Here is a 20,966-nt window from a genome sequence, read left to right as displayed (position 1 = left end):
ATACCATGATGTTTTAAATTTCCTTGATCATGAAAATGTACACATGCAAATTATGAACGCATGACTACGAACTCATGAATGGCTAAAGTATGCATGATATTTTTATGAAATAGCATGTGCACCATGTTTTAACAAGTTCAACCGCGTGGCACCATTATGACATGACTATGATTATGCCCAGTACTGAACCATATGACACGTATGATTTACAGATAGAACGGCAAATTGCACATCAGATCTGAGTGCGAGCTATGAACCGTGATATAGCCCATCAATCATGGTGATATTGTCGCACACGGCACTTTACATCCCCTTCGATTTGGCCGTTTGATGAGGATGGAGGAGAATGTATAACATGGAGGGGCCAAGGATGGGGATGCCAGGGATCTGCCCTGAGCAGTATTGTTCGTTTTCATGTGGCCCTTGGATTTTTGTCATAGGACATGCTGCAGGGAATTAAAACTCTGGCCTCTTGGATTGTGTGTTTGAGATTTTTTATTCCCTCACTTCTCCCAAATTGGGGGGTACGTGTCACATTCTAACCACTCATTCTCATATTCTTAGTGGTGGTTGTGGGAAATTAAGATTCATGCCAGGAAATCAAACCTTGTGTTGTTCCATTTATTTAATGCTTTTATATTTATTTGCCTCCCATTCTCACTTCACATTTCAGTAGAGTACAACGTGTTGTAAATGACTTGTGTTGTATATATCCCAAACAACACTCAATCAATTTACAGGTAATTTATTTGTTTCTGAACTTACTTTCATGCCCAGTACTTTACCAGAATGAATCAATGAGATAATAAAGCTTTTGGTTTTGGTTGTACATGTGTTTAAAGCTCTGACGGGGGCCGCCAAGAACAAACAAACAAGAAGAAGACGTCTCACGTATGTATGTTACCGTGTCCGTTTGTTTGCGGTATCGCGCGGCGCGCGCACATGCATTAATGTCAGCTTAAAGGTACTGGAGCGGCTCAAGGATTATGCAGCTATGGCAGGTTGCTTAAGGTTTTAAAAGATACAAATAAAATCTCTCAAATATATAGTAATAAAAGGCCCATATATAGAGAAATAAAAACCTTCTAAAAATAGTAATTTTTTAATTAATGATAAAAACAACATTATTTAAAGTCAAAATTTGCCATCTTTTTAAGCAAGTCTGCCCTAATCTAATCCCAAACTCCTTTTTGGTAACAATTTATTGCTCACTTATCCACTCCCACCTACCTTTTTATTTTGTTTTTGTTTTTTTTAAAGGAAATATTTCATTCTCATTCATTGAAAAAAATTAAAAGTATAAAATTATTACATCATAAAGCATAAATTTAAGATAAATCATAGTTAAGGTTATGAAGTTACAACGTCATAGAGACAAACATAAAAAATCTTACAATCAAGTCCTATCTATGACTTCAACATCCGCTAACTCATGTTCAAACTTCAGTTATAGAACATATTTGCTTGACACAGACTCGATCTAATATATAGGTAGGTCATATTCTCAACTTTTTATTTTTCCGGTCATAAGAGCAAAACCCTCACACCGAAATTAATCCTCCTCGACATAAAGGCTAAGGCAAAAACCTTCACCCCAAAGATCGCTTATGAAAGCAAGTCTAAGGAGAAGTCAAACCTTTATTAAAAAATAATAATAATAAAAACACAATAAAAAACCAACAAATAGATAGAAGGTGAAGGAGGCGAAGCTCACTAGCTGGCGCGTGGTGGATGAGATAGAGCTATTTTGCACCGATGGGCAATTGAGGAGCTGGGGAGTACGGTGGGCCAGTGAGTGGCTAAGCGAAACTAGTTGAGGAAACTAAATCTAGTTTTTCAAAACTATAAAAGCCCAACCGATTCTGAAGAGGCAAAGAGCGGCACAAGACGGTGGAGGGCGGATGTATTTAGCGCATCATAAGCAAATGGATGGCCGGAGTAACATGACTAGTCAAAAAAACCAAAAAAAAAAAAAAAAAAAAAAAAGGAAGGAGGAAGAAAAAAGAGGAGAGTAGGAGGGAGGGGAAAGGGGAAAGGAGGAGGGAGCAGTTTTTCATTTTGCTTAGGGCCGGCTAGAAGAAGACAACATGAGACTTTAACCACTTTTTTCATTTTGCTTTAAGTTATAAGAAAAAAAATATAATAAATAAATAAATTAAGAAACCAATTACACCCACTTGATCATACTCTTTTTAACTATTTTTAATTAAAACACAACCATATAATAAGTACTTGTATGCAAATCTTTATTAAATTACCAGTTATCCTAAAAGTTTAAACTGATAGAAATAGATAAATTTAATCACTTAACCATTACATTTTTCCTCCATTAGATTCCCTTCTATTTTTCTGTATTAATTGTTGAAAAAAAGAAAAGAAAAGAAAAGAAAAAAGGTAGCTAGTTGTATGCATGGTGAGTGCAAATTGCAGTGGCTTGGCTTTATACCTGCACAAGTAGCAATTGGCGATCAAAATCATGGACAGCTTTCAGAATCACAAAATGTTATCAAAAACTTTATGGCGAAAGAAACTGTGTGCTGTGGATTATTGTACAACAGCAACGGCAATTGCACGACTTCATGTCTCACTGCTTGAAAGGGACTCCCCTCCCCCCACCACTCTGTATTTGGTGGCTTTGAATAGTCCAAGCCTCAACTAGTCAGGTTTGTGGTTGGAATCCCTTGAGCCAACATCATCCACATTACCACGGTGGTCCACAGATTCAGATGATCAATCTTATTATTATTATTATTATTATTATTATGTCTTTTCATTTTTCAAATTGCAGATCATCTCATTTGTCAATGCAATTTAATTGAGTGATATGAAAGACGTTTTGTCACTTTGTTTCTTTTTTTTTTTTAATTTTTTTATATATTTTATTTTGTGTTCATCTATCTTGTTGCTTCAAAGGTGTACGTAGGCTTTTAGTATTTTTTTTTGTCTTTATTTCTTTTCTTTTTTTCCAAGCATTATCTTCTTTCTTCACTTGTCTTTTTTTATTTATTTTTTTAATGAAATTGGGAGATGGGAGGGGATGATAGGGTGATTTATAGATTTACTTTACTCTATATCTTATAACCCTCGTGGTCTTTTAATTAATCGGGTGTTTTTTTTTTTTTTTTAAAGTATTCTAACGTACCATAATAATAAAAGTAATTGTTTTCAAAAAGTAGTTTAATTGACTGTAAATTATGTTTAATGAAGTGAAAGTTATTAGTTCGAATTTTTTTTTTTTTTGTGTGTAAATATGTCAAAAAATAATAATAATAATAATAAAAATAATTATAAGTATTTAAAAAAAGAAAATTAAATAGAAAAGTTTTATCAAAGAAAGCGATTAATTGGGTGGACATTACCCCAAGTCAAGGGTTCAAATTAAGAGAGAGATGAAGACACTAATTAAAAATTAAGAAACACTAAAAAGTAGTTAAGGAGAAGTTGACATGACAAGTGTGTAACGATAAACTCCTTTTCGAGTAAAAAAGCAAAAAATATTCTCCATTGACTTAAAAGGCATAAACTTGGTTAATTAATCACGTAAATATGCACTTTAGAGGTGAAAACGGAATGAAAAATGTTTGGTATTCTTTTAATTATTTTTTAAAAAGTAATGTAACTTTTAAAATAATTATTAAATTTAAAATTATTATTATTAATTTTTTAGTTATTTAATAATTTTAAAAATTACATCACAACTAATAAAAAAATAAAAACCAATTAAAAACAAAACACAGGGACACACATCTTCACAACTGATGTACAGCTCTCTCCTCTCTCTCTCACTCTCTTTCTCTCACTTTGCGATACGTCACTGCTGTTATTCTATGAAAAAATTAGTTTTATTGGCAGGCGATGCGCCACGTGGAGTTCCCTTAACCTCATAACGTTAGAATCTTGGGAAAAGAGGTGCAGAGCTTCATGTAACTGCGGTAGCCGGACGCATGGCGGGCGCTTTGTAACTCAGAATCTCTCTCTCTCTCTATCTCTCTCTTGCACAGTCTTTAAGATTCATCACGCCTTCTCTCTCTCTCTCTGTATCTCTGTATCTCTCTCTCTCTGGTTCTGTTTCTCCTCAGGTTCTTTCATTTATTATTTTCCTTCTTTTGGGTTGTACTGCGCTTGTTGGAGCGGCGTTTATAGTAAAAGAAGGGGCTGAAGCCTGAAGGAAAGCAATTCTTATGGATTCAAGGGAGGAGAGGTATGTGGGTTTTCTTTAATTTTGTTGCTTTTGCCGTGAGTTCATTGCTTCGTCTCTGAGTAGCTTCTGAAGCTTGCATTTCTTGGAATCATAATGGTGTTCTTGTTTGTTTTTTCCCTGATTTCTGAGTTAAGGCTTTGCGAATTAAGGACTAAGAGTACCTGACATCTTTAGGTTTTTTAACTTTTTTTTATGATGTAATCTATCTACTTGAGACATGAATATGAATATATTTGCTACGATTTGTAGAAAGGAGCTTAATTTTTCTTTTTTATTCTCGATATATGATTTGATCAAATTCCATTCAAATATTTTGTATTTAGAGTGAGTCATTCTAGGATGGAATGGTCCTAGTAGGGTTTCTTGAAGGGAAATCAAGAAGTTATTTCTGTTTTATTTTTATTTATTTTATATATATATATAATTTAACTTTTCTCTGTATTTTTATATTTACACTCTATGCCGGTTGAAGCCTTAGGCAACTTTTGTTTTTTGTCGGCAAGCCTTAGGCAACTTAGGCGGTCGCCTTAGGCCCCAATAGAATGAGTCCTAAAAAAAGATTGTTTAAGCTCTAATATGGTAAATAATTAGTAAATAATCTCTAATTAAGGCCTCCAATTATGGTTAAAAAAATAATTACTAATTTGAAGGAAAAGGATCTCTCTATTTCAAATCCCCTCCATTTCCTCCATTTGGTGCATTTAGAATGGCAAAATTGTCCACAATTTTGGAAAGTCTCTAAGATTATATTCATGGAAAGTCTCAACGTTCATAAATTCTTGGAAAGTCCCACTTGTTTACTTCTTTCGAAAGTCCTGTTTTCACATTCATGAAAGTCTCTAAGTCTAAGATGCGTAACTTTTTTTTTTGAATTAAATGCTAACGAATAGTCTTTAAAGTGCATAAATTCCCACTGTTTGCATTGTGCAACAGAGAGTTAAACGCTCAAAAAGTCTTCAACGTCCAGCTTTTTTTTTTTCTCGTCATATTCGATTACAAATCACTCTTTATAACTTTCCATTTCTCTCTTTATTTTTCCCTTCAAGTCTTATTCAAAATTGAATTCTTCTCCTCTTCTTCAGTTTCATGATTGTCTAACAATTCTTCTCCTCTTTTTAAGAGGCACATCAATACGACAAAGTTTTAAGGTACACTTTCTCTTCTTCTTCCACCTCTGTCTCAAACCAACTTCTATATATTTACTTATCAAAAAAAAACAATTGCCAATTCAAGACCTTGATGATGATAGTTTGCAAAAAATTGTCTTAATCTTGAAAGTTTTCTAAAACATTATATCTATTATAATATTGACGGTTTATATTTATTTTCAGATCTAAAACTTCTAAAAGAAATTTTACAAATGGAGGATAGTGCTCTAATTGACATATTAAACTATATAAAAAGACTTAGGCCCCGTTTGGTTTGCAGAATAGACCCTTGGAATGGACTAGCTAATCTTAGGTATAGCTATTTCTTTGTTTGGTAACACACTATTATTGAGAATTAGCTAAGCCACTCAAAAAATGAGTGGCTTAGCTAATCCTTAAGGAATGGAATACATTTTTCAAAAACATCCATATATATTATTTTATAATTTTAAACTTAAAACAAAATAAAAAAATATGAAAAATATGAAAAATAAAGTGGGTGGCTTGACCACCCATTGGGGTGGTCGGTTATTCTTTTCCCAATGCATGTGTCGCTTATAGAATTTTATTGACAAATAAGTGTTGCAGTTGCTTCTGCAGAAATAAGTTTTCCAATATTAAGATTGATAAAATCCTATCTAAGACCAACAATGTAACAAGAAAGATTAAATTGATTAGCCATATTATCAATTGAAAAAGAGGTGTTAAAAAAACTTGAATATAAAAACTTAATTAGTAATTTTGCATCCCAAAAAGCGAGAATACTGATTTTTTTTTTTTAAATATAATATTAAGTATTATATAATTGATATTTAAATATAGGAAAAAGGGCCTCAATTAAACTTGTCGCCTTAAGCCTCAAAATCTATCGATTAATTTGGCCATTTACACTTGCAATATGTTGCTTCATTTCTTATTCTCATAATTCATTTTGTTTTGAAAGTAATATGGTCCTAGGTTGTTTACATGTGTGTGTATGATATGAGTTCTTTTTTCCCTTTGTATTATACATATAAAGTTGAATTTTTAGCTAAGGAAGTAGGGTTCTGTATTCATTTTATAGGCCCAAAATACTATCTAACTTATTGCAGTCCATCAGCATAAGCAAATCGACCATAGTGATTGTGGCTCTTCTATATGCCACGGGGTTCCTCATTATTTCAGAAAAAATTGTGTTAGTAGTAAAAGTTTGGTTTTCTGATTCTTCATGCAATCAGCTTGTTCTTTCACAATATGATTACCAAGTATAAAACCACTAATTAAAATGCAATCAGCAATTGGGTGACAACAATTAACCCTACAATTGAAAATTCAAATAGCTTAAGCTTACATGTTATTAAGTTATTCTTTATTAGCACATATAGCTTGGAAGTTGAGGGATATCTTGCAAATATACTGTTTTCTTAATCTAGTTGCAAAGTCACAATCCATTGCCTCGTATGTTTTGCTAATTTAATTCCATTATTTTTGAACAATTTTTCTGATACTTTCCCTTAGTTTCTTCGGATATTGATTGTAGTTAGTCTAGACATGTTATACAAGTACACATGTTTTTCAAAGGATAACTTGCAAAAAGATACTTTCATGTAGTTCTTTGCATTACATATTTCTTGATATCATAAGGTCATAGTTTAATGGACTAAGCAACGTTAAACCCTCCCAGATATGGAATCCACCACGAAAGAAAGAATCTCTCTTTTGAATAAATTTATTAAAATATCATAATAACAATTATAATTTTGATGTGGCATTACTCTACTCCTATTTATAGGCAACAATAATAACACTAGTTGACTCCAAATTAAAGAAGATTATAAATGACTCTTAAAAATAAGGAAAGAATAAAAGAAACATCCAAAACTCTATTTTCTCACATAAGAAATGTTATTATTATTTTTAAAAATAAGGATAGAATAAGAAGATTAAAAATAAAACCTAGCCCCACCATCTGGAATTTGTGCAAGCATTTGAAAGCTACTTTCCATGTTGACCCACCATTCAATCAAACTTCCTATGATCTCTTGGATGAGTTCTGTCTGAATGGCTTTCGACCATCGTTTGAAAACCGCACTTTTCTGAATTTTTTTTTTTTTTTTTATATAATTTTGTGCAAATCCATTCCAAAGTGTTCTACATCAGTCTCCTCTACTTATATAATTATAATAATAATAATAATAATAATAATAATATTAAAAAAAACTCATCCTCGAGGATGGTTTTTAAACCATTCATATGTTGACTACTTTTGTCAAGTGGCAAGTAGGCTCTCCTTAAGGTCACTAATTCGAAGCCCTTTCTCCCATTTCTCTCCCTTTGTGCGAACATATCAAAAAAAAAAAATAATAAATAAATAAATAAATAGTCTCTCCTGATTTGTAGTAGTCTCATTTTATTTTATTTTTTTTCAATCAACCATGATTTATATATTTCAAAGATTTCGAAGAAGTGGTTGAAACTTGGATCTATAGATGCTTTCTGAAAAATATACTTTAGACCTCAAGTTGTGACAAATCATATATTATCTCAACCTTATCACATAATTCAAATTAGCAAAGTTATCAACTTTAAAACTAAACACCACAAAGATAATCACCAAAATCGAAACAAGCATAAAATCAACCAACACAAAAGTTTTGATAATAAAGTGGAAACTTTTGAAGAATTCTTCAAGAAAAAAAAAAAAAAAAACTATTCTGGGCACCAACCAACACCAAAACAATCCACTATCGAAGACTTGTGTTACAACTAGTCAACATATAAAACCTTTGTAAACCTTGACTTGTAACCCCAGCAAACGACTCGCTTGCCTCCCATTGTAGTAGCTCTAGAACCTCTGACCTTCTTTTACAGGAATCTCCTTTACAAACAAACCTTGTCCCCTACAACTTGGTAGCTGAACTCTTTCTTTTTGTGGTTTAATGAGAATCAAGGAGAGGTATTGGAACTATTTAGGCTCAAAGGTATTTAGGATCCCGGGTGCGATCATACCAGCACTAATGCACCAAACTTATCAAAAAAAAAAGGTGTTTAGGAACCTCTCCTAGAACAATGAAAAATAGTCTTTCTAAATTTTGAAATTTGTGGCTTGTTAGGCTTATATAGATGGGGAGAAAAATAAGATTTAATGAGTAATTCGGTTAAAAAATTAAACAAGGTACAGTTGTCTCAATCTAATGGGAATTAGTCTCAATCGATCTAGAACTAGGGTTTCACAAAGAATGCATAACGGTGATCTATCGAGGTTGCGATCAAGGCATTCTGCGAAACACCATGGCGTAGCACCAATCAAACGAGCTTTGATTGTGATTGCAATCGGGGCATTATGTGAGACGTGTGAAACATTGTGATTCAGTTGCATTCAAACAAGGTATGATAGTTTGTGTGATCAGGCCTTTCTAGAACTTGAACTTTCTTTTGATTTAGAGGGTGTTTTTGACTTTTTGGTTGATAAAGTGTTATAATATGACATAAAGATGGCAGTAGTTTTGAGTGTTTGGAGTTGTTTATTAATTTTTTTTTGCTAAAAGGAAAAAACTTCCCCAAAAAGTGTTCTCAAACAAGCCCAAAATGTCTTCATGACCTCATTCTATCCCCTTTCGATCAAACTTGCAATTGAGACATTTTGGTTCTCACATTGAGACTTTAAAAACTATCCCAATTGAACACGTTTTGATCGAGGTTGCAATCGCCAGCTTTTGTTCTTCAATTGTCAACCAAGTCTTGAACTGCACTTTAACAACAACTTAAACCTGAACCTTAAAACGTACAACTCCATATATTTTGACACTAAATTTGTCAACACGAAAAACCTAACACTTTCTCTATCTTTGACAACCAAGTCACAATTTCAAGGTAAAGTTTTTGGGGATCTTCCATTGCACTTTTTTTCCCTTCACGTGTAGGTACCTTTAAAATTACTTCCACATGTCTATCATCTTTTGAGGAGAAGCGTTATTTCAGTCAGTCACTTTCATCATGCTTTCATCTTTATCTTCTTCTTATTCTTTTTTGTTCAGCAAAAGCCTTAATTCACTTCAATTGTGCTCCCCTTATATTCATTGTTAAAATTCGTTGTAGATGAGGAGCTCACAAGAGCAAATATGAATGGGTCACTCCATAGCATGTGAAAAGGGTTGCTTTGAGCATGTCTGTAAATAGACAGGTCACGAGCACCATCTTCAGTGCATAACCCATTCATGGTGTACATGTCTGTCAATAGGTAGCCCCAAACAACATTTCTAACCTGTAATTTGTGGTAGTGTGACCTTGGTTAGCTACAAGTCTTGCAAGCATATTGCAAATCTTCGCTATCTGCTGCCTCTGTCCCCCAATAGTTGCCCCCACAATGGCTGCGTCCCCATGAGCAATATTGATGGGAAATCTTCCTACAACTCCATAATTAGTCATCCAGTTGGGCAAAATTCACACTCTGATACCAATTGACATGGTGAAAGGTGTAGGAACAAAGGCTAAATAAAGTTAAACCCTCTTAGCTTTGGAATATACCAGGGAAGGAAAAACTCTCTCTTGAGTAAAGTTTATTGAAATATCATTTAAAAAAAAAAACCTAATTTGATGTTCAATACATGCCTATATATAGGCTACAATAAAAACTCTAATTGACTCTTAATTAAAGAAGTTATTGATGACTCTTAAAAATAAGGAAAGAATAAAAAAACTAAACCAAAATTCTATTTCTTCACACAAGGAAACATATTAAATTATTTGGGAAAGATGCCACCAAACTACAATTTGTGATACTTAACCCCCTCAAACTACCATTTTGTTGCAAAATGGTATGTTCATTAGCTGGTGGCATTAAAATGGATGGAAAATAGTGCAAATGTTCTAAACGTGCATATTTTGGACATAAAATGCCCAACTACATTCACAAATACACTCCTAAACTACCAATTTGTGACAGTAGACTCCTTTAAACTATCATAATATTGTGATTTGGCTACTTATCAAAAAAAAAAAAAAAAAAATTGTGATTTGGCTCCACCGTTAGATGTTGGCATTATAATGGACGGCAAATTTTGTACTAAGTTACAAGTGCATATATTAAACTTGAAATGTCCAAATTATCCTGATTTTGGAGGCAAAGATGTAACCATTTTTTTAAGAGAGAGAGAGAGGGGAAGGTTTAGGGTGGTCAACTACTTTATGGGGTGGCCAAACACCCATCAATGCTGAGAGGGTGGTCAATCATATCCTGAAGGCCTTTGGGGGTGGGTGACAATCCCTTAAAGGTTGAGGGGTGGGCGATCACCCCCTAAATGCTTTTAGGAATGGCTGAATCAAGGTTGAGGGATGGTTCGACCATCCCCAAAAGCCTGTTGCCTAACACCCCCTCAATTAGGCCATCTCTAAAAGACTCTAGGGGCTGGTCAACCCTGGTTCGGTCATCCCAAAAAAGGGAGTGGCTGCTCAATAGGCTTTGAGGGTTTGAACCACTCCTTAGGCTTGAAGGGGTGTTCGGCAACCCCAAAATCCTTTGAGGATGTTCAAACATCCCTCAGCCCTTCCTCTCTTTCTTTTTCCTTTTTAGAAATAAAATTATTACATTTTCCCTCCAAAACTAGAGATAATTTGGATTTTTCAAGTTTAAAACATGCACTTGTAAGTCACACATGCCATTTTTGTCTATTTTACCACCAACATCTAAGAGAGGGGCCAAATCGCAACTATTGGTACATTTTCCCCAAATTATTTTTTAACGAAAGAAAATATATTAAAAGACTAAAAAGGACACCTTAGCCGCCATCTGGAATTTATGAGTGTGTTCGGATGTTACTTCCCAAACGAATTTCTCACTCTCTTCTAACAAAGCTCTCTCTCACTCCCTGAAGGAGTTCCATTCGAATGGCTTTTGATCATGGTTCAAACTGCACTTTTCCAGCTTTCTTCTTTCCAAATTTTTTTCATATAGTTTTGTACAAATCCACCCCAGAATGTTCTTTGTTACTTCCTTATCATACTGCAAGCTGAAATGTTATATGTTCAAAATATTTTTTTTTGCTTTAATGCTTCTTTTAATGCTTGAGGGATTTAGAATAGTGCTTCAGATACATTAAGTTGAACATTATATGTTGAGAGCAATGAAAAGGTCGAAAAATGTGGTTTGACTTGGTGGGAGAACATAATGGTTTTTCATCAAAAGAAATTTTTATCATGATTATCATCAATGGCTGTTAAGAAGATTATTCACTCTCTCTCTCTCTCTCTCTCTGTGTTTTAGATGCTTTATGGTGATTTATAAGTTACTCTAGCAAAGTTGCATTACTTGAAATATATCTTTATCATATTTTACCCATACAAACTCAATAGGTCGTCAATATGCAATTGTGAGAGGATTCTAGGACTTAGAAATGCCATCCCTACTGCCATAGGATTCTAAGATGTCTTTGTCATATATTAGGTCACAGATCGGTTAGATTTGATTTTCAGGCTGTCAGAATATTTTCTTGGCATAACAAAGGACTTGTAGTCAATGATGAAGTTAATGAGTGGGGCTTTACCAATGTGCGATATACATCCAGTTTAATTCCTCTCCCTTTGCTCATAAGAGAAGGAAGAGGAAGGTAATCTCTAAGACAGCTGCTTTCCATAAATTGGATTAAATCTTCACCTTCTGGTTTCATAATTCTATTCAACTGTTGTCTTCCCACTATACTCCAGGCTTTGAAGAAGAAGCCTGCATTAAAGGCATCGGGTCTAGGGGCTTTATTGTCTTTCATGGAGATGCTTCCTGCTCGTCCCGTTCCTTCTCTTTCGAGGTGGAGCACTCCTGTTTGTTCCTTTCTAATAAAAGCTTGGTATGTGGTCTGAACGAGCCTTCGCTTGGTGCAAACTCATCCCTTGCTTGGTTCTTCTGTGAGGGGAGGGGTATAAGTAAGCCGTCTAGGATGAAGATCCTAAGATAATTAGTAGTCTAGTCAAGAATAATTGTTTGATCGAACCACTTGGTTTTGCTTGTTTGTTGCAGCTCATGTCACGTTTCAAGATTCATCCACTACAATATTATTTCTAATATTATATAATATATAGATTACTTTTATGCAATACAAATAAAACTCTCACAGTTCCACTTCATTTTGGATTTGGATTTTAAAGTGCTATCATGATCGGTAAGCTAGCTAACAAAAAAAGAAATTCATAGACAACATAGGAATATGTAAAAGAGAGAGCAAAAATAGGTTAAACGAGCATCCCACACCCAAAAGGTGCCCCACATAGGTCTTGCCCAAAATCCCCATAGTAACTAGGGTAAACAACATAAAAAAAGCACCCATTTCTGTACCAGCTCCAGAAGAGCATGCCCTTTTTCTTCAATTAGCAAAACTTGCTACATTCGTAGCTTTTATTTTTTTTGGTTTAAGGCTCTGTTCTGCGAGAGCTTAACTACTAGGGTAACTAAGATCGCATATGGTTTAAAGACCTGTCCGGGTTAGACCTCGCCGGTCAGCATCAAATGATTGATTTACCCATTCAAAGCAATTTATGTTCAATGTTTATGAAATAGATCTCAAAGAGTAGTTCATCTTCTATACTTATCAGACCCAGTTCAATTTTCAAGTGGAAGCAATGCTGCTACTGTATGTTTAATCTAGCAATTCCAATGATACATTTTGTATTCCAAAACCTGGCTTCCACATTAGATGGAGAGAGAACTACTTGTTAGGATTGTTACATAGTTCACATGTTTAGTACCATGGATAAGACTAATCTGGTCCCTGTTAGCATTTCAGGATTGCCTACTGAGGAGTTTATCCAACCAAGGATGAATGTGGACAATGAGAACATAGAACCAGTGACTGATTTAGGACTTGCTCTGGGTTATTCTCACCAGTGCATCCAGAGACAACTGAACAATGATTCAGGTGCAGGTGCAAATGCAGGTTCAAGGATACACATGACATTTGTAGCCCCTGACCCCCTGTCTGAATTAGTTTGGTCCCCACAGAAAGGTTTGAGTCTCAAATGTGCTGATTCGAGCTTCGCCGATAAGAAAGCCTCTCTTTTGTGGGGTGCAGGACCAAGCAAGGTGGCTTTTTTGATGCCTAAAAGCACTACAGACGGGGGGTCTGATACTGACAATCCTATAGTTGAAGTCATGACATCACAAGTAGCATGTCATGCGAAGGATGAATTTGCTGGTACAAATACTTCGACTGGGTCTCCTACAAGTGATTCTGTTAGCATGCCAGGATGTGGACCAAAGCATGAACATGACACAGGTAAGGAAAAAGTTTTTCAAGTTAAATTGTGAGCTAGGGAGTGGTTGGGCTTGGTTTTTGGTCTAAATGTTGTTTCGTTCGAAAAGATTATGAAAATGAATCAAGTTGTATAATAATGATTGTGTGAACCTATCAATATCGATCATATCTATGTATAAAACAATACGTATAGAGTTCTATGATCGCCTTTCAAAACCTCGGGACTTTTGTTTGGCAGGACCTGTTGGTAATGTGGAGGAACAGAACACTGCGGTGGGACCCTCTGTTCTACATGTTACTCAAAAGGATGATCAAAGAAAGAGTGACGGGGATGATATTTGTGCTCAAATCGATATTCAAATGGCTGAAATTGAGACGAGAGAAAACAATCTTTCCTGTTTGCCAGGTGCATGCTTCTATCTTTAGCCTTTGTTATCCAGGAGATGGTCCTAGGAAGCTATCACAGCTGAAACAGGTCAATGGTTAACTGATCTATTGTTCTAAAAATGGAACTAAGACAGGGTCCTATACTTTCTGCAAGAGCCATAGAAAATTTTTGTCACTTCCTGTTTTGCTTCAAACACACAAGTACTGCAAAGTGTTTTGCCTTCCATTTTATGCGGAAATTTTCTTTTATATTTTACTTTTGTCAAAGTTTTTGGAGATTTCATCATTTTCTTCTCTTCTGACGTGTATGACCTACTGATTACCAACAGGCCTGGGAAGAACAGCTGATATTTCAGCGGCCAAACTAGATGAACCTAGACCTTATCTGGTTGCAAATGAACCATTTTCTGGGGATCGTATTGGTGGAGGCAGAGATTTTGGAAGTGGCTATCAAATATTGGGAATGAATGATGTTTTGGCCTCTGATGTTCACCCTGTGGATGAATGCAAAGCTTCTGAAACTCCAGTCCAGATTCTTAGGTCGACAGGCAGAAGGCCTTTGGAAAAACTGGAGCAAACTGCCGAGAATGATTTACAGACTCTGATTGGTGAAAATGCTTGTGATTCAGTGAGTAAGATTGTAGAATCAGAATTTTCTCATAAAGGTAAAAACTACTCTCAGCAGGGTGAAGAGGTACTTCCCAGAAACAAGACTGTTCCAATTAAACTCTCTCCAACTAACAGCATAATCCATATGCATAGATGGAAAGGAAAGGAAAAGGCTTTATCTGATGGAGATTTTAATGAAAGATTGTCAAAAGAGGAAGATGACAGCCATGAGAGTGTTGAAAGCTGCAACAGTGCTGGGTTATTTTCTAAAGGCAAGAAGAGGTGGAGCTTTGAAGAACACTTGATTGTTGGGAGTAAAAGAGTGAAAAGGGAAATTCAAGAAACACCGGGTTCGACATCCTATAATAGACAAAATAGCTCATTTATGAATTGGATATCAAACATGATGAAGGGCCTCTCCAAACCAATGCAAGACGAGGTGCCTTCTCCTGCTCTTGCCATTGCACATCCTGGTCATGAACACCAGAATCCGCCTGAGCAAAAGCTGCTCATATGCAACAAGAATCAAGAACAGGGGTTCAAAATCGGTTTTCGATCAATTTTTCAGTCCTTATATTGCCCAAAGGTGGAAGGAGAAGCAACAGCATTGAATGCTAATTATCAAACTGGAAAAGGATCTAAGGAGCTTGAACTGGCTAACAAGGTATGTAACATTAATGCTACTCCAGTATCCATTCGTGGGGATGGTGATAACATATGCAAACAATTTCTGCTGCCAAATGAGAAGTTAGATGAATCAGCATCTGGAAATGAAGCAAGTTTTGCAACCCAGCCAAAAAACTTTCTTGTGAAATATGCTACCAGTCAGGAAAATAGCAAGACAAATTCCAGCAAGAATAAAAATTCAAGTGAAAAGGAATTTGGTAAGGTAAAAAATGGAATAAGCCCCCCTACCTCTCTGGGTAAACGAAAGACTAACAGTGCTGAGAACATTGATTCTGACCCACCATCTGAAGGGAAGAAAACTAATAATTATGGTTATGGGAACAACCCTCTGGGAAGCTTGTGGATAACTCGGTTTTGTACAAAATCTTCTGGCCCCTTATTAAGCATGGATGATCGGGAGCAGAGTATTGATATTGGTCTCAAGTGCTCCACTGATTGCTCAAGGCTTCTTCCTTGTCCTCAGAATCGTGTTGGTTTTTCCAAAAATCACAAAAGTGTGGTAGTGAGGGAGCAATCCATTGAAGACCCTATGCTTGCTTTGGGTAAAGAATCACAGAAGTGTCCTGCTGACACTGAGGCTGTCATTGGTGTTAATAGGGTTGAAGGCCACAATGATCAGAAATCTGTATATAATCTGAGCCCTTTACTGCCTTCCCCAAAATCTAGAAGTTCAGAGGCAATGGCTTCTATCTTTGCAAGAAGGTTGGATGCCCTCAAACACATCCTACCATTGGATGTAACAGATAATGCAACTCATGCAACTATAACCTGTTTGTTTTGTGGCAGTAAAGGTCACCATTTACAAGAGTGTTCTGAGATAACAGAAAGTGAGATTGAGGATCTTCTTAGGAATATCGATTCATATAATGGGGCAGAAGAATTGCCTTGTTTGTGCATTAGATGTTTCCAGCGCAATCATTGGGCTGTTGCATGTCCCACTGTATCCTCAAGAGGGCAACATCAAACAAATTGCAGTGCTTCTTTTGTTGGCCCTAGCGAAATGCATCATGAAACAGGAGGTAAAGAAAATTTCAAACTGCTAACTGATCGGAAAAGACAATTTCAAGCTGCCTGTGATGGGAGTGATCTTAGAAGATCAGATCATGGTTGTCACCAGAAACTGAATGAAGCGATAGCCCCTGAAAAAGTCAGATCTGATGCAAATTCAATGAAGAAATATATTGCTTCAAGTTCTGGGGAAAATTATTTAAAAGAACGTAAGACCACACCTGCCAATATACAAATTTCAGATGTACCAAAAGGAATCTTTGACACTATAAAAAGCCTTCGTTTGTCTCGCTCAGATATCCTAAAGTAAGTAGAGCATATTAATCAATCATCAGTCAACTCATGTTCTTAATTATTTGTTTGATTAGAATTTCCATTATATACGGCAAAGTAACATGTTTACACTTGATATTCCCTCTGACATTTTGAGGATAGAGCAAAATTTAACAATTTGCTTAAGTGTCCTTTATTTATGAACTACATTTAGTAGCCCACCTATAATTGTATGTTTGAGGCATAGGAGACTTGCAAACAAGTAAATTCAAGCCAAACAAATGTGGCGGTGTTTTCTTTGCTATTGAATGAATCTTTGCAATTCTTTTTGAGTTCTCAGGATGCCCGGTGTTAATCAATGGGGTGGGGCGAAGGCAGCTGCTTAATCTGACCAAGAAGACACCTACACTTGTTTCTCATTCTTTGTGTCAGAAAGAGCTTTCCTGTTTTTCAGGATTTCTTTTTAATTTTTTATATTTACATTAAATAACACCCTATTTCTAGGATGATGGTTTCACATGGAATCCTAGCCGTCTAGAAGAAACAATTACATACCCACATGTCAAAAAGGGACATAAGAAATCCCATTTTCAGTGGTTGGAGTAAGTCCTACTCTACTATTTTAATGAAATGCATTGGCTTCCAAAACTTCATTTTTTGTTCTTTTGATGTTTGATGATCAACCAAATTATTAACTGTTTTCTTTCTTCAATTTTTCATTTTGGTTTATCTTGGTAGAACGCACTTTTCTAGTAGACTTACAGTTTATAAAACAATACTTCCAAGGGATGACTTTGAAACTTAGTTCTTCCTATGGAAATCATCTCCATAATTGATATTCTCCATGTACTAAGAGAATATTTTCTCTGTTGCATGGCCACCAGATGGATGAATTCCCATATGTCACTGTCTCATCTTGATGGTTTTTTCTTGCGCGTGCGGCTTGGGAAGTGGGAAGAAGGACTAGGGGGAACTGGATACCATGTGGCCTGCATAACTGGTATAAGTTGAATTAATTCATGATTGTTAACTTATTTTATAACTAATCAATTTGTAAAGTAGAATATTTTTTATATTTATTAACAAAGTAGTGGAATATATTGGTGCACTTCTTTAAAAGCCTTACTTTGTAATGACTAATTGTGATTGTTCCTGTGATTCCGTTCTTCTTATTCTTCTGGATGCACAGGGAAGCAAATAGTGAATTTGCAACAGAATGCCAACATTTCTGTGTGTGTAAACGTAGGGGGAATCAAATGCTTAGTTGAGAGTCAATATATCTCCAACCATGATTTCCTTGAGGTAATAGTTTGACTTGAATTTGTAACCTATCATTTCTTCTTCACACACGGTTTCTATGCTTCTAAGCTATTTCAGTTACAAGCTTGATTCAGTTATTTCTGTAGTTCTTTGTGGGGTTAATGTATTGTACAGCACTCCATAACATTTATATGGTTATTAGAGGTTTTCTTCCCTTGTTGATGCATGCATGAAGTTGTTCAAATTGTGTGCCGGAATGGCCAAGTCAAATACTAGTTTTTTGAAAATAAAGTTCTTTTTCTTTTTTCCCTTCTGATTACTTGTAAAGTGAGACTTTATTTCCAATTCAGGGAGCGCCAAATATGGCAGGTTCTAATTTTGTTAAGAGTAGGGCTAGGAATACTACAACTTTGACTACAAAGTTCTCTATAAACTAACGTGGCAGTCTATAATTGGCAAAATAATCATAGTGGCCAACTTGTGAACTATATACTCTTAATTATTTCACCAATTATGAAATAACACATAAGTTTGTAATCGATTTTGTAGTAAAAATTGTAGTACCCTAAGCATTTTCCTTTCGTTAATCACAATTTTTCTAGTTGATTGATTGCACAGAAATTACATTCCATCTAGTAGTCTCTTTTCCTTTTGTTCGAATTATCCATCAAATATCGGATTCATATCAAACACACGGGCAGCTAGAAAATAAATTGACATGCAAGATAGTAATGTTTTGAACTCCTTCAGTCAAATATGGTTATATCTTGATACATAAAAACAGGTACAAGTTTACCCATAAATGGTCAGTAGAATTTAAGTTTGAAGAAACTTTGGAATTCCAAAATCATGTGAACCACAACTTGCTAGTTTGTGCTTTCATCCTGTTTCGAACTTGACATGGTTTAACAGTATAAGGTGAAGAACACCCCATGTTGATGAGTTCAAGAACCGGATATTTATGCAGTTTGAAAATGTTAAATATATATCATACAAACCTGTCAATTGTTAGACCGTTGGGATTCGTTTGTCGTATAATTGTTATTTGATATCACCTTTATGGCGACTCCTAATGTTTTGATCAACTATGAACATGTTGGCATTCTAGAACTGAGATTTTAGTATATTCTGAATGTGGGTCACATTATGCAGGATGAGCTGATGGCATGGTGGAGTACAACCTCAAAGGACAATATCAAGATCCCTTCTGAAGAAGATTTAAGAGTGAAAGTGAAAAAGAAAAGAATGTTAGGCTTGTTGTAGGCATCTTGTGTTTTTTTTTTTTTTTTTTTTTTTTTTCTCCAGGAATTAATTGTCTTTGAAAGCCTCGGCAATTAAAAACACAGAATGCAGAGTGAGAAGCGAGACAGGTAGCGAGCGATGTTGTTTTATTGTGCATATTATATATATAATTTTTTTTAAAATTTATATTTATGTTTGTACACGTCCAGCTGAAATTAGGAAATTAGATTTTACTGCCATTGTGACTTTGTGAAGAAGTAGAATAATATACGATTTCTGTAATACTGACTCACATCACACACTGATTGAAAGAACCTTTGTGGTCCAGCTGTGTCTTCTGTGCAACTTTTCTTGGAGTAATATGAGATTGCAGCCAGTTTTATGTGAAATGCTATATATATATATATATATAATACAATTTAAATCGGCTTTAAGTAGTCTTTCATTTCGGCTTAAGTTTTTGTAATAAGTGGTGATTTAATATAATATCAGAACAACATTCATTTTTCCATAATCCATCCGTAGAGGAAATTCTTTCCCTTATAATAACCATCCATACAATTTCAATGCAATCCCAAATTGGTTTTAAGTATACATTTCATTTTAACTTAAGCTTTTGTAATAAGTAGTGGACCTGGTAGTTTAACATGATAACATAGCAACGTTCATTTTTCCGGAATCCATCCGTATAGAAAATTCTTTCCCTTACATAAAGCATCTAAATCTTATGTTTGTAGAATATCTAGGTTTTTTCGGAATTTAAAGCCAAAATTTTTTCAAAACCTAACAATTTATTCTTTTGCGTATTTAAGCATATTCTAATATGGACCCAGTAGGCCCCATGATCGTAGAAAATAAAATCAAGCAGCTAAAGGCGAATAAGACCCAAAAAAAAAAAAAAAAAAAAATGCGCCCCAATAAGATGGTAGACAACGACTTTCATGTCCTACTATTACTATATCTGTTTGAAGGTGACAGAAGATAAGATGGAACCTATAAAGTGTTGTTTATGGCATCCCGTGCCAATGAAACTTCTCGAGGGAGCCTCAATCCATCGGTCTTAATTTGTTAAAATTCCCCTTTCCTTTTATTTTTTATTATTATTATTATTTTTTTTCAAAATAAAGATACTAAGAGCACTAGCAGCAAATTCTCTATAGCACATTCTCTTTCCTATATTTAAGAAATTTTTTTTTTTTTTTAAAAAAAGAAAAAATTCACAAAAAAACACCTATATCAGAAGTCCTAAATATAACCAACATTAAAGGGCATCTATAGTGTTTTCCAATGCACGATAGATGCCCAATGCATTATTAAGTTATTAAAAAATGACTCTCTTTCCTCTCTCATGTCCCAACAATTTTTTCTCCTCTCTCCTCTCTCATTGGTTACAATGATAAAAAAAAATAGTATTTAATTAATATAAGGAAAAATAAAAAAATCTATTGTGAAGTGTTTTTTATAGGGAATCAAAAAGTAATTTTATGCTCTAAATTGAGGAAAATTTTTTGAGAAGCTGCTACTAATGCTCTAACAAACTAAAACTCACACTTTTAAAAATATAAAAATAATATATATATATATATATATATATATATATATATATATATATATATTTGTCTCATCAAAATATTTTGATGATAGAATACCCATATGAGATTTATTAGTATTTCCAACAGCTTCCTCGTCATTTTCCTTACATTTAAGGATTCAAATTATTTTTTACTTTTCTATGTCAAAATACACTCCAATAGCTTTTCTTAATCATTCCATATATCATTAAAATATTTGTTTTTTTTTTAATTATATAATATATATGAGAGGAGAGATGAGAGAAGAGAGAGAACCATTTTTTTTTTTTTAATAATCATAAAGATTGCAATAGTGGAACCCAAAACATTGGGTTTTACTGTAGCAATTCTAATGTATAGG

At 34.7% G+C, this 20,966-nt stretch overlaps 1 protein-coding gene across 3 annotated transcripts; it reads left to right on the top strand.

The window, feature by feature from the left end:
* Positions 1 to 3,852: 3,852 nt before the first annotated feature.
* TZP (zinc knuckle (CCHC-type) family protein) lies at positions 3,853 to 19,361 on the top strand. 3 transcript variants are annotated; one of them, XM_059589768.2, is made up of 7 exons: positions 3,859 to 4,201; positions 13,101 to 13,589; positions 13,807 to 13,974; positions 14,285 to 16,565; positions 17,417 to 17,532; positions 17,722 to 17,834; positions 18,945 to 19,361. In XM_059589768.2, the coding sequence occupies exons 2-7, from the start codon at positions 13,133 to 13,135 to the stop codon at positions 19,053 to 19,055; spliced, it is 3,246 nt and encodes a 1,081-aa protein (XP_059445751.2). In that variant the 5' UTR covers positions 3,859 to 4,201; positions 13,101 to 13,132; the 3' UTR covers positions 19,056 to 19,361. The 3 variants fall into 3 exon arrangements, with proteins under 3 accessions (XP_059445753.2, XP_059445751.2, XP_059445752.2); XM_059589769.2 differs by lacking the exon at positions 3,859 to 4,201 and adding an exon at positions 12,042 to 12,167; XM_059589770.2 differs by lacking the exon at positions 17,417 to 17,532 and having other exon boundaries at positions 3,853 to 4,201; positions 18,945 to 19,034.
* Positions 19,362 to 20,966: the final 1,605 nt, after the last annotated feature.

This window comes from Corylus avellana, chromosome 4 (assembly GCF_965113065.1).
Source record: "Corylus avellana chromosome 4, dhCorAvel1.hap1.2, whole genome shotgun sequence".
Classification (NCBI taxonomy): Eukaryota; Viridiplantae; Streptophyta; class Magnoliopsida; order Fagales; family Betulaceae; genus Corylus; species Corylus avellana.
Note: the sequence above shows the minus strand (reverse complement) of the source record. Positions and strands in the feature narration are given on the sequence as shown.

What these genes read in the sequence shown, in the direction of transcription:
- TZP (XM_059589768.2), top strand. Translation starts at nt 13,133, where the DNA reads ATGAATGTGGACAATGAGAACATAGAACCAGTGACTGATTTAGGACTT. An exon ending in TCTCGCTCAGATATCCTAAA is followed by an intron (nt 16,566 to 17,416) that starts GTAAGTAGAGCA and finishes CATGGCCACCAG; the next exon opens with ATGGATGAATTCCCATATGT. An exon ending in CCATGTGGCCTGCATAACTG is followed by an intron (nt 17,533 to 17,721) that starts GTATAAGTTGAA and finishes CTGGATGCACAG; the next exon opens with GGAAGCAAATAGTGAATTTG.